This window comes from Colletotrichum lupini, chromosome 6 (genome assembly GCF_023278565.1).
Source record: "Colletotrichum lupini chromosome 6, complete sequence".
NCBI classification, from domain to species: domain Eukaryota; kingdom Fungi; phylum Ascomycota; class Sordariomycetes; order Glomerellales; family Glomerellaceae; genus Colletotrichum; species Colletotrichum lupini.
Window position 1 is genome coordinate 864379 of NC_064679.1, and position 12459 is coordinate 876837.

Genomic DNA, 12459 nt, shown 5'->3' on the forward strand with positions numbered 1-12459 from the left:
ATTTCACGGCATTGGTGTTTGGATATTCACACATACTTGTTCCCAGGCAATACTTGTTGCTCTTCCTTTTTTCCTTTGGTCATTGATTAGGCGTACGGCTGGAAACAATGGAGGGTTCTGTCGTCGGACATAAACAGCATTGGTGGTCCTGGTTCTTGACAGTGAAACCACGCAATCAAAAAGGGCGAGTTTGAAGGGGTGGAAACAGGCCGATGGCAGGAGACCCCCAGTCTCACACAGCTGCGTAACAGAAGCGGCCTGTTTCCCTTGGGCCCCGGGGGAAATGTCCTTTGAAGAAAGGCCCCGGAAAGCGGGAGGGCTCGTGTGGTCAGCTTAGCATCATCTCGAATCAAATGATAATTTCTTATACCCGTTCACAACCACGGCCACTGAAACGCTTTACATTCAGAGCACCAGCAATGTTTTGTTTTGCAACTGTAACTGACTCGATGCCGATATCCCGTGGTCGTATGCTTAAGCTTTTTCTTCTTTCAATCCCTTGCCAAAGAGTATTATCCACAATCATGAGGCTTGTCTGAGCGGGTCGATCAAACTGCCATGTGGGCGCAGAGGTCCTGGCACCTGCAGGATGTTTCGCAGGCATCGCGGTGGATTTTTCGATGGTTCCTGCTCATAATTGGTTCGAGCTTGCGTGCGGGACGAGTATCGTTTATGCTCCGCTACAGCTTCACTTCTTGGAAGAGAATTCGGCGTCCGCCACTGTCGAGCTCTGCTATTCAAATGACGGGCATGATTACTGCTGGTATTTGTCGTTCGAGATGATGAGACTCTACAGGTAGGTTGGACGAGATATGTTGAAGGGTGGAGCTCTCCGTCCCTCTGCAACGAAGGATGGCAAGAAGAGGCGTGGACGCAGGTATAAGATCTCTTTGTTTTGGCAGTATGCTTACAGTCTTTCGTTCCACATCTGACCTGTATGACGAGCCCAACACTTCTGGTTGATATCTTGATCAGTTCAAGGTTGTGGAAGAGGACTTACGATGTACATGGTGCTCCAGGGTATATCAACCTACATGTTCCTGCCAATCATTTCCTGAAGTGGAAGCATCCTGACTTTCGTCCGAAGACACAGCGAACACGGATAGGTAGATTTCTACATCTGTAAAAAGGTTCCAGCCGGACACATGATCTGCGAATGAAGGTCTTCGGCTATTATTTTGCAACAGGATGTCTTTCGTGTACGCAACAGGTCCTCAATTGGGACTTCTTCCTCACTCAATCACAGACGTGGACACCGATTCAACGGCTGCCGGCACGCGAGCTCAAACTAGAGAGGGCGCTCCTCATTCGTGCACCTATGAATGGTACTGAGGCTGGCATGAAGTCTATCACACGCCATACGTGAGTTCATCCGAGCACTAGACGTGCACCCAACATGAAGTCCAATCGGCTCCGATTATCAAATAATCCCCGACCGACGGGACTTCCCCAAGCTCGCCGGCTCCCAGCTACCAGCACACAGACATTTACAGCCATCCGCATGTCTTCTAAATACAAGACAAAGACATCATCCCCAAGCATCTTGATTCCCCTCGTTCTCCCATACTTGACTTGGCAAATTGACTTTATCTTCATCTTTCTTACAATCGTTCTACCACATCCCGTTCTCTACAGCCATGACCGATGAAGCAACCCCCAACCTCCCAGCCCACCGCATCCCCACAGACCGAGACCCTTCCCCCTCTCGAGGAACATACAAAAAGGCTCTTTATAGAATACGCAAAGATCCCAGAAGCTAAGCTCCAAGACCATCTCGAAGAAGCAGTAGGTCGCTCACCGCCCGACCTCTCAAACCCACACTCACTTTTCCTCCCCCCCTGGACTTTCCCAAACCCGACTTCCTCAGCATCGTCAACGTAGCACTAACCCACGGCCTCTCTCTCTCCTCAGCGCAGAAAGGCATGGAACGACTGTCCCTACCCATGCATAGGCCTCTGGCTCTTCCTCAAGCTGCAGCTCCGAAGCAACAAGGAATTCGACGAGGCCGTGTGGCGTACGCAACGAGGCGAGAATCTCGTCGACTTCGGATGCGCCGTCGGCCAGGATCTACGTAGTCTGGTGCGTCTTTCCTTTCCTCTCCTTTTGCCCTTCTTTTTTTCCTCTCGTGCCTGACGTCTTACACTCTACGCACCCTCACCATCAACTCCACAAGAACGCCATACAATATCATGAACCCATCCCGACCAGCAATCAACTCACAACTCCCCAGCTCCACGCAGGTTCACCCCCACAATCCCTCCACGGCATAGACCTAACCCCCTCCTTCTTCTCCGCCGGCAAATCACTCTTCAACGACCCTCACACCCCGATAACATTCCTCCCGGCAAACGCCCTCTCCCCGCCCTCGACCCTCCCCTCCCCCTGGCGTAACAACTTCACCATCATCACAGCAAACTACGTCCAGCACTGCTTCAGCCTACAAGACCAAGAAACCTACGCCGCCTTCCTGCTAGCTTTACTCTCGGGAAACCCAAACGACTTGATTTTCGGCCGCACGGCGGGCACGACGGAGGGCGAGGCGCGGAGGGAGGAGATGCACAAGGGCCAGAGGCTGTATCGTCACACGGGAGCGAGTTTTGTCGAGTTTTGGACGAGGGTGGCGGCGCAACATGGGAGGAGAGCGAGGGTTGAGACGTGGGTTGATGAGGTTCCTGCTTTTGAGCTCAGGGGCGAGGGGATGGAGAGGTTTGAACCTGTCAAGAATCTCATGTATTCGATTCGGTTTGAGTGAGGTGTTTTGACATGTGTTCAGCACGCGTGAAGAGTGCGCAAAGCCAAAGGTTATTCACCCTCGTGTACTTGGACTATGCGACATCTACAAGTGTGACCAAGCGAAGAGGACGTAGTTCAGGTGTACCATGCTATTATTCATGCAGTCTATCTATATGCCATTAAACGCGTGTCGTGTTCGGATCCAAAAATCAACAAAGTTCATACTGCTTTTGATCGGGCCCAGGGTGTCTTTTCTGCATCATCCGCGTGGAAACTCTCAAAGCGCCTAACTAATTTGAATACGGTTCCCAGTAGGAGTTATTAGTTTTCGCAACGTCGAATCATTTACTTGGTCCTTACAGGTAAGGCGATTTTGGCTTTGTCGCTTTGCTCTTCAGCCGCATCCATGTACAAGTCAATCAGACAACCGGCAGACCACGCCTGTGTAGGGCACTATTGTTTGTCAGCAAATGAGCCACTGTTTACAATCAGAAACAACTTACAGAATCGGGGCAATCTTCGCCATCCTTTTGCGTCAGCTCCGCGAGTCCGGCCCAGACGCTTTCCCGGATCATCTGCTTGCAGCCCATGAGTCTCCGCGTAACTTGCTGGAAGGCCTCGATGCGTCCAGCCTGGTCACCTCTTCTGGCGAGGTCAAACTTGAGCAGGGCACGGAGGAAGAAACCAGTTGGCCACAGCCATTCCGGGCCCTGGTGGTAGTTTCGTCCCTTGCTAGTGGCGAAGTCCTCACTGTCTTCGCTGTTGCGGTAGTACGGCCTGTAGTTGAGATCGGCGGGGTCGAGGGTCGCCATGCCTGTAGGCCCACGGATGGACTTGTCGGCTACCAAGAGGGCGTGCAGCGCATGCGCGGGATCAAAGAGCTCGGGTGCCGCGCACATGGCGATGGGGAAGTTGGCACGCAGCTGGTAGTCCTCGTACTCCTTGCCAGACTTGTACAAGTCCTTGTAAATTCCGCGACGATTGATGACCTGCGGGTTGACATCGTACTTGCCGTCTTCCTCAGAAGAAAGAGGAACCCAGTAGCATCGCTCAAAGCTGTCGCGAATCAGGTTGGCCCACTCTCTGTGAGAAATTGTCGACTCGTCTGCCTTCTTCACGGACGAATACTGGTACTTGCCTTGCTGGTTGAGCGACGCCACCCACTTCAGAGTGCTGTATAGGAGACCAGTGATCTCAATGGCAGCGCCGTCACGGGGTGTACCGGGAACACCCTTTGAGCCAGCTTTTTCGCTTTCGCCCATCTTGTCCATCCATGTACCGCAGTTATTCTGGTTACCACCAAAGATGATGCCAGTGTCCCAGTCAGTCTTGATGGAAATGTTGAAGCCATTGTCACTCATCTGCGAGTCGATCGAGGGACCAGCATTGGCCTCACGGAAGGACATGCCAGATGCGTGTCTCTGCAGCGCTTCCTGGATGATATCCTCGATGGTGCTCTCCTGGGAATAGGTGCGAGAGTCATCGACATCGAACCAGGTATCGTCGTAAGGCAGGAAGCGTCTCTTGACCTTTTCCTGGAGCAGGTCCAGTCCATTGGGTGCGAACTTGGTGTAGTCTTGGATGCACTGAAGGAAGAACCAGATGGAGTCGCGAGAGTTGTAACGCGGCAAAGCTCCGCTGCTGAGCAGGTTGGGAATCATACCGTGCTTCAGAACGCTGGCAAAGGCAAGGATGTGCTCCTTTGCTTCGTCGAAACGGCCGGTGCCAAGGTAGAGACCACGCAAGGAGATGAAGACATCACGTCCCCAGCATCTCGCCCACTCGACGGCAAAATGAGGCAGACCGGCAGCCAACGATGGGACCAGCTTCTTGGGCCACAAAGAGCCAGATTTGACCAGGCCAGTCTCTTGCACGCTGACCATGGCGAGACTTTGGAGGAACCATTGTCCTTCGCGAACGTTGTCGTTCATGAGTTCAAGTCCACGCTCCCAAGAGGCAGTGTACAAGGTGCGCAGGACGAGGCCAAAGTATCTTGGCAGCAAAAAGCTGGGGATCTTGCGAATCGCATCAAACCGCTCCTTGAGCCAGACGGCGGGCTTCTCAAGGTTCTCAAAGTCGGGAGTCTTGCTGATGCGCTCCAGGCGTCCGACAATGTAATCCAGAGCCCATTGGCCGTCACGAAGATTCTGGCACAGAGGATGAGCGAGGTTGTTGTCCCGGATGATATCCTTCAGAAGACTCCACCATCCCTGGAGACCGGCATAAACGAGCTTGCCGTAGCCGGGAATCTCGTAGCAGCCATCGTTGCCACCGCTTCCATCACGTTCCTCGGCCTCACATCGGTAAAGCAGGAAGTTGAGATCCACCAGGTTCAGGTTCTCAACCGCGGACCTAGCACCCGAGGTGACGTAGTTGTCGAGACCAGATGAGTGCTCAGCTGCCGGGATCCATGTCTCGAAAAGAGCAATGCTGCCAGGAGGGAACTTGTCGCGCACAGTAATAATGGTATCGTCGCCCTTGACCTCCATGCGAACGCCGGGGACATCTACCACGCGACTAGGCAGGCCACGCAGAAGCTTCTTGTCCTCCAGAGCCTCCTTGCGAGCCTCGTCGCTTGCATCCACCTCAAGCATCCAGCTGCCAAGATGACGGGCTTTGGTGCCTCCAAGGTGTACCGCGTTGAAAGCGCCATTGCCGTTGCCGTAGCCAGGGAAAGCAGTGTGGGCAATCAGGAAGTATCCCTTTCTCGACTCAGGGTGTACTCTGTGTACGGTGATGTACTGATCCTCATGATGAATGTGAGTCTCATCGTATCCGTCCTTGCCCATGAGGGTGTGGATCTGGTTCAAGAGCTTCTTGATGCCGCCAATGCCGTTTCCGCCGCCACCAATCTTAACAGGCTTGGAGGATGACTCAGACGTGTACAGCCTAGTCTCGTTGACGAGGTCAACAAGTTTGGGGTAGATCTCATCATAACCCATGACACTGCCAGTTGCACTGGCGCACATGTTGACCAGAGCGGCGTTCGGGAGGGTATCGCGTGCATCACGCTTCTGAGCCGGGGTCTCGTTGTCGTGAGTGCAGTCCATGAAGAGGGCCTGAACTGGCACAGGCTTGATCCTCCGGATGATCTCTCGCGAGGACGGGCTGCTCCCGTTGAGCAGGTCGCTGCCTTCGTTGGCCGGGCTCATGGGGCTCATTGGAGACTTGGGGTCTGCCTTTGAAATCTCGTCAACCTCGAAGCTTCCAATGGGACGACCGCCGTGCTTATGGACCAGGCGGCTGAGCTCTCCAGTGCTCCATGCTTGCATGGCTTCACGGATCAAAGCACTCAGACCCAGCCTCTTTACGAAGACATAGTCCATCTCCTCGGAGCCAGAGAACAACTCTGCCACGACATACAAATCCGGTCGGACTCGGCGTGCCTCGTCCAGAATGTGCTCGGCAACATGGATTGGCGTAGAGTGGCAGTTGTCAATGCGGAAACCGGCAAAGTACTTGGCGAGCATACGGGCATACTTGGTCATGAACTCCCACAGGAAAGGACTGTCCGAGGGACCCTTGCCGTAGCGGAGCTTGACGCAGTCGCCCCAGACAATGACCTCGCGTCTCAGGTATACGCGAGAATCCGGGCCGGCATTGTCGACCAAGGCGTTGCCGCCCCAAACCCAACCGTTGTTGACCAAGACATTCTCCTCGGGCTTGTTCTTGGCCGTTGTGTCGTTCTTGGGCAGACGAGTGAAGTAGGTCTCGATGAGAGGGAACTCCTTGTTGATGGGGCCCATGCGCGGGCCATGCTCATCAAGTCGGCAGTACTTGATACGATTGAAGAGCTGCTGCAGGATCTCGCTGAGCTCGTTATCATACTCTTTGTAAAATGGCAGGTTGATCTCGTCGAGTATAGACACCAACTTTGACTTAGCTGCCGCCTTGGTCGGACCGCTACCCTCTTCACCCTCGTAGCGTCCAAAGATGGTGGACAGAAGTCCAGAAGCCACCTTAGGGTCGACCTTTCTCCTGAACCTCTCGCCCATGCGGTCACCGCCCTGAAGGCCGTTCTTGATGAGGAAATCGGCCTGGTCTTTGAGAGATGCGTCTTTCAGTCCCGTCACATTTGCGTCGCCAGTGGTGTCTTGCGGCAGGGTGGTGCTGCCGGCAACCCAAGCCTCCAAGCCCGCCTCAACGTCGCGCTCGACGTCAATGGCGTAGTATTCCCAGAGGCGAATCTCGGAGATGACCTGCTTCTTGATGGCGTCCATAATCTTGATGAGGTCATCGTCGCTCTTCACCTCGGTGGGAAGTCCAAGCTTCTCAAGGTTCTCGCTAAGCTCCAACAGCTTCGAGTCCAGCAGCCACGCGGACTCTAGCCAAGGTGCCGTGACCAAGTTGTATCCGGCATCCGGGTGATCTTGCAGCCATGCGGTATTGTGTGCCGTGTGATTAAGGACAATGTCGGTCAAACTAAGGAGGGAATACTGCTTTTCCAAGCTCTCCACCAAGCCCTTAATGTCTTTCTCGCCGGCAGGGAAGCATTCGGGATCCCAGCCCAATTGATCGTACAAGCTGTATGGGGAATTGGAAGCACCGCGAACCTGCAGCGGGGTGAAGTGAATCATGTTGTAACCGCGATCGCTAATACCGCGAAGATGCTTTTCCCAGTCGCCTGGGTATTTGCCCATAAACTTGCTAATGACTGAGAAGATGGACAGAGCGGACAGTGGCAGCGGGCGGCCATCGAGACTGAGACGCGGGGCGACATCGATGTAGTAGAGGGGCGTCTTTTTGTTGGTGGCGCCGGTCTGGGGAGTCGAGTCGAGCTCCTCTTCAAGCTCTGGCAGCTCGGCATAGGTGGTGTAGAAGGCGTAAGCGCCGGCCTGGAAGATGGGGATGGAGATTTCAATTGTCCGATTGAAGTCGGGCTTCAGTCTAGAAAACGCATGAGTCGCAAGCTACATACACGAATACACGCCAGAAACTGGACAATGGCAATGAGGAGCAGTGGAAGCCGCAGAGAAAGCTTACTTGAACTCGCGAAACTGGTCTCTGTGAAACTCGGCGCCCTGCTCTGGAATGTTGACCCACAGACTGCCATGGCGACAGATGGATGAGGTACCCTCGATTGCAAAGCGAATCGTTACAGGATCGTTTGTCTTTGGGGCGAGATAGATGTATTCGCCGGCGACCTGAGGCGAGCCATCATCGTTGAGGGGGAGGAGGTATACTTCGTTGGATACCATGGTTTTCGGGACCATTTGCGTAGGTTGTAGGAGGCAGCTTTCGTGCCCCGCGGACAGATCGGCGGCGTGGGTATCAATGAGGGCGAGGTCGAGGACGCGGCCTGGGGACGACGGGCAGCAAGCTGTGGCCGTGGACCGTGAACCTTGGGCGTGGATGGGGCCTGTAGATGACCTGGACGTGGAAGAGAGCGCACTGGCTTATGCGGAGACGATTCCGGCCAGAAAAAGAATGGGCCGGTTGCTGGGGTTTGAGCGAGGGTGAAGACGCAGCTAGATGGAGCGAGTGGCAATTGCAGGTGCAATTGATTGAGAGGCGACAGAGATGGAGGCGAAACGATTCGACGGTAGAATGAGCTGGCCGTGGGCCTCGAGGATAAACGGGCTGCTGTAAGAGGTGGAATAGGCAAAGGTGATAGGAAGAGAAGAAGTTTGGAGAGTGTGTGGGAGAGAAGGAGGAGGAACAGAAAAACACGGCCGAGGACGGTGACGATATGACGGATTGGGCCAGAAAGAGAGACAGCACCATCAGCTTAGCTCAGGTACATGGCCTCACCTTCCCAACAGCTCCCAGCCCGGCCGGTCTTCTCATGTACCTTCATTACTTCTCACCTTGTACCAAAGTACGGCAGGTAAGATCAGGAAGGGCAAGACATGGCGGGGTTTCGCTATGCTCCTTACCCTGCCCTGCCTCATTTTCGTTCCTAGGCCAGAGTAGCAAGGCTCACACCTAAGAAATTCCAAGAGCTCAGCAAAGCAGCAGAAGATCCAACAGAAATCCAGGCCAATCCAAGGTACGGAAAGCAAAGCAAGGTGCCGGGGGCTGCGGAAGCTCTGGTCAAAATGCGATGAAGAACGCTGGGATTCCGTGTATCCCGTGTTAGTGCTGAGAGTTTTGCTAGGCCATCTCGCCTAGATCCTTCTCACCAACACAGCTACAAGGAAAGGAAAATTTGACGAGATACAAGCTGCCTCACCTCATCCTGAGGTACTTATCCAGCTATGGCTTTTTTCCCCCCTGGCACCTATGCCAATCTCGCCAAATGCAAGAGCTTCCAATGTCAGTCAGTTCGGGAAGCCAAAGGACGAAGAAAAAGTCTCCAATGCTCCAGTGAACAGAGACTCGAACGACAGGCGGGGGGCGGGGCAGCCATGTATCTCTCCGCCAAAAGCATGCGGAGAAGGTACATCCATGGATGTCATCGCCCGCAGCAAACCCGCAATTGTCAAAGCTGCCAAAATTAAAATAAAATAAAAAATGACGGGCACGGCAAACATGGGAATGTTTGGCAGCGCCCAAACCGGATAGCTTGGGCGGGGACAACACAGAGGCTCGCACGCTCGGTGGGGTCTCCCATGCTGCTCTAGACGCCCTAGCGGAGTTTGGTCTTAGCGCTGCGCCGGTCGTGGGCCGTCATCGCGATCCTCGAGATTCCAGACCGCTGTCGACACTGAGAATTCCCACTCTTTTGGTGCTTCTTGGATCGCGATGCAGAGAGACTGGTGTGAGTTGGCCAGTGAAAAGCCAGCCAGTGTGCCTATGGCCCAGTGCGGCGAGTGTTCCATATCGTGTGTGCAACAAACTTGAGCGGTAACCGGGGGGTTTAATGTCGCATGCCGGGGATGGAGACTCGGACTGAGACGAGACGGGGAGAGCACGGCAGGCCGCAGCAGAGATGAAAGACCAGGACAGGCCAGACCGGGATCAAGTCATAGAGAGGAGTCCGACAGCTGTAATCCTTGCCCAATCTTTCTTGGAGTATCATCGTCATATCCCAACGGTTTGTAATGTCAAAGTTTGTCTTATCGATGTGCCGTCTCAGGTCATCGCAAAGATGGACACTGAAGATGTTTTCTGCATGGTCTGCCGGTGGTGGCCTCTACCTGATTTGGCTTGAAGCAGGCACTGGCAGTGAGGCTCGCTCGTACGAGGGGCCGGGAATCCTTTGGGCGACCATGATCTGACTCGGAAGCTGTGCGATTCTCGGCGCATGCTGCTGTCCACGTCGATGTGCACCAACTAAGGCAGGCTCTAGCATGATCTGATGCGTCTGGCATGCCATATCTCGTTGAAGACCTTCGTGTTTCTTTTCATTGTCTCTCCTTTCCTCGAGTTCCATTACTAAGGTAGAGTCAAGGATAAGAGACGTGGATGGAAACGAAGCAATCGGATGAAGAAAAAATAAACAAAAAGATGGAAGACTAGAATCAGAAAGAGCTCCATCCCAGCACTCAAAAGAAAGTGACGTCACCAGCTATCCCTCCGCATCAGCTCTAGCGGCTCGCCTTGCTGCACAGACGCGGTTTCAGGCCCCGCCTTCCTTTCTCTCTCCCTAGCACCTTGCACCTTCCTTGCTCTTTCCGGAAAGATAGCTCCAGCTCAGCTTCCAACGCACGATCGGCAACCACCACCCTCCTGGGCTCCTTCTTGCCCTCGCCGGTGCTTTCCTCCTCCCTTCCTCCTGAGGTATCGGTAGCCTGTCACACCTTCCCGTTTCCTGGCTTTGCTCTCGCTGATCAGCAACCAGCGTTACTCGTAGCTACCTTCCATGTGCCACTCCAATTGACTTTCCGTGCCTGAATATCACCCGTCGCAACGCGACATCGAATTCTTCATTTCCCATTCTTCACCCCCATTATCCGAACTCTCGAAAATGAGTATTTCTTCCCAACTCCTCCTTCTTCCAAGGTCCTCCTCCGACTGGTCCACGTCTTCACTCTTTTGCAGATGCTATGGAGCCGACACCGCTTTTGTGCTCCCATGTCTATTTCTCCCGCCATGACGTATCTCATGCAAGACGCACTTAGTGCTCATCTCTTATATGAGTCTAGCCTGTCCGCCCCCTGTAACCAGAGATAGCCTCACCGTGCCCATGTGGGAGATAGCTCAGGCTGCAAGGGTGGCTTGGCCAGGCTCGTTAGCAACATGACTGGATAACATCAACGGTGTTCTGTGCTTTCTTTCATCTTGCGGCACTGTCCAATAGCGGCCGTCCGCTAGACTTGGTGTAGGAGAAGGCTGTCTCAATATTCATGGTGGGCGGCTTTGACCAAGGACTTTTCCCATCGGCAGTCTGGACGTGATGTGTATCATAGTATCTCGAATGCAACAAAGCCATGAGGGTTTCGGATTTATTCTAAATGTAGGTAAAGAAGTCGAGAAATTTCCCTGCCCCAATGGAAAACTATAATTCCACTTGCTTGTCTACAAGGTGTTGCCTACAGCATCATGATGGGCATGTGTCATGTCAGACTACCATACCGTCTCTAGGCTGGTGAAGCAGTGTCGACTAAGGCCACAATGCTAAGTGGCAATGCATTTAGTTGTAACCATGAAATCTATCTTCGGGCTGAGAGAAAGCACAGATGAAGCAAAGCACTCAACGAACTAGTTTTCCAGGGGCGAATATCTACTTTCTCATAATGTGAGGTGACACTGGAGGAATATCACAAACTCTTACCCGCTGCATCGCCCAAATCTGGTGACTCGCCGTCACTACTTAGACAACACACAAGGCATGCCACTAGAGTTTGAATCCCACTACCTAGAACCTGGCAATTATGAGGATACAACTGTTCCAACCCTACATAGTTAAGATCACTATGTAGAGATCAGTCTGTTCCATTAACGTTGCGAGTCTGCACACCTACGCCCATTCAAAGTCGCTAATTGCATTCGCATCAGGGGAATAAGTCAGTGTGCGTTCATGATCCAACGGCAAGGCGGTCTGTTTACACGTACTTGATACTCGCTGGAATGACTGAGCCTAGGGAGTTCGCATCGCGTTCGGAACCATTAAGGAGGTGGACCTCTTCCGGCATTCACCGCGGCGTAGACGCATACTCCTGTGGTAAGTGCGGGTGTCTGACAAGCGACATCTATAGATACACCATACCCGTCTTGGCCCTCCTAGTATTTTGCTAAGCTATCGTTCAAGTCAGAAGCTGTCCCAACAGCTGTGCTGCTTCTTAAGCCATAGAACAACGCCTCGTAGCTACGTAAGCTTAAAGTACTGGCAATTACCATCATGCCGGGAAGGATTCCATTTTGCGAAGTAGATAGTTATCGGCGATTCAGCAAGAAGCTGGTGCGATGTATTCATAAATAGAGTCTCATGATGACTGAAGTGTGGTTGAGGATCTTCCGGAGCCAAGTCCGGCGTACCTCGAGGGCAGAGCATGTGGTCGAAAGCGACGAATGAGACCTTATCCCAGCGCCATATGGGGTTGAGCCTCATTATGCATGGTGAACATACCCTGCCCGCGATCTCTCGGTCTTCTTTCTCCCGGCATTGACGCGAGTCTCAGAATCTTTCGGGCAGGACATGTGCTTTATAACCATTCCACTTGGGTTAGTGCGAACCGTCCCTTTTACCTCTCGAATAGAATCGACTATTTCATTGTCAGTAGGATTGAGTCATTACAGACGAGAGGAAGCGTGATTTTGCCTCATCTCCCCTTTTCCTTGGGGTTCGCTGTCACTACTTCTAGTAATATTAGGGCCAGATCACCATGCAGAGTCAACGAGACT

At 53.2% G+C, this 12459-nt stretch overlaps 4 protein-coding genes across 4 annotated transcripts; 2 read left to right on the forward strand and 2 right to left on the reverse strand.

The window, feature by feature from the left end:
* Window positions 1-107: 107 nt before the first annotated feature.
* On the forward strand, window positions 108-1366 carry CLUP02_11739 (uncharacterized protein; the record flags this gene model as incomplete). The annotated part of the gene is made up of 7 exons (XM_049290706.1): window positions 108-161; window positions 252-322; window positions 410-468; window positions 571-796; window positions 903-958; window positions 1020-1106; window positions 1188-1366. The coding sequence occupies 7 exons, from the start codon at window positions 108-110 to the stop codon at window positions 1364-1366; spliced, it is 732 nt and encodes a 243-aa protein (XP_049147851.1).
* A 278-nt stretch (window positions 1367-1644) lies between these two features.
* Window positions 1645-2752, forward strand: CLUP02_11740 (uncharacterized protein; the record flags this gene model as incomplete). Its single annotated transcript, XM_049290707.1, has 3 exons — window positions 1645-1785; window positions 1912-2079; window positions 2231-2752. The coding sequence occupies 3 exons, from the start codon at window positions 1645-1647 to the stop codon at window positions 2750-2752; spliced, it is 831 nt and encodes a 276-aa protein (XP_049147852.1).
* Window positions 2753-3078: 326 nt separating this feature from the next.
* On the reverse strand, window positions 3079-8530 carry CLUP02_11741 (glycogen debranching enzyme; the record flags this gene model as incomplete). Its single annotated transcript, XM_049290708.1, has 4 exons — window positions 3079-3186; window positions 3237-7620; window positions 7717-8092; window positions 8485-8530. 4 exons carry the CDS (start codon window positions 8528-8530, stop codon window positions 3079-3081), a joined length of 4914 nt encoding a protein of 1637 aa, XP_049147853.1.
* Window positions 8531-9317: 787 nt separating this feature from the next.
* CLUP02_11742 (uncharacterized protein) lies at window positions 9318-9921 on the reverse strand (the record flags this gene model as incomplete). The annotated part of the gene is made up of 2 exons (XM_049290709.1): window positions 9318-9466; window positions 9858-9921. The coding sequence occupies 2 exons, from the start codon at window positions 9919-9921 to the stop codon at window positions 9318-9320; spliced, it is 213 nt and encodes a 70-aa protein (XP_049147854.1).
* Between the last annotated feature and the right edge of the window lie 2538 nt (window positions 9922-12459).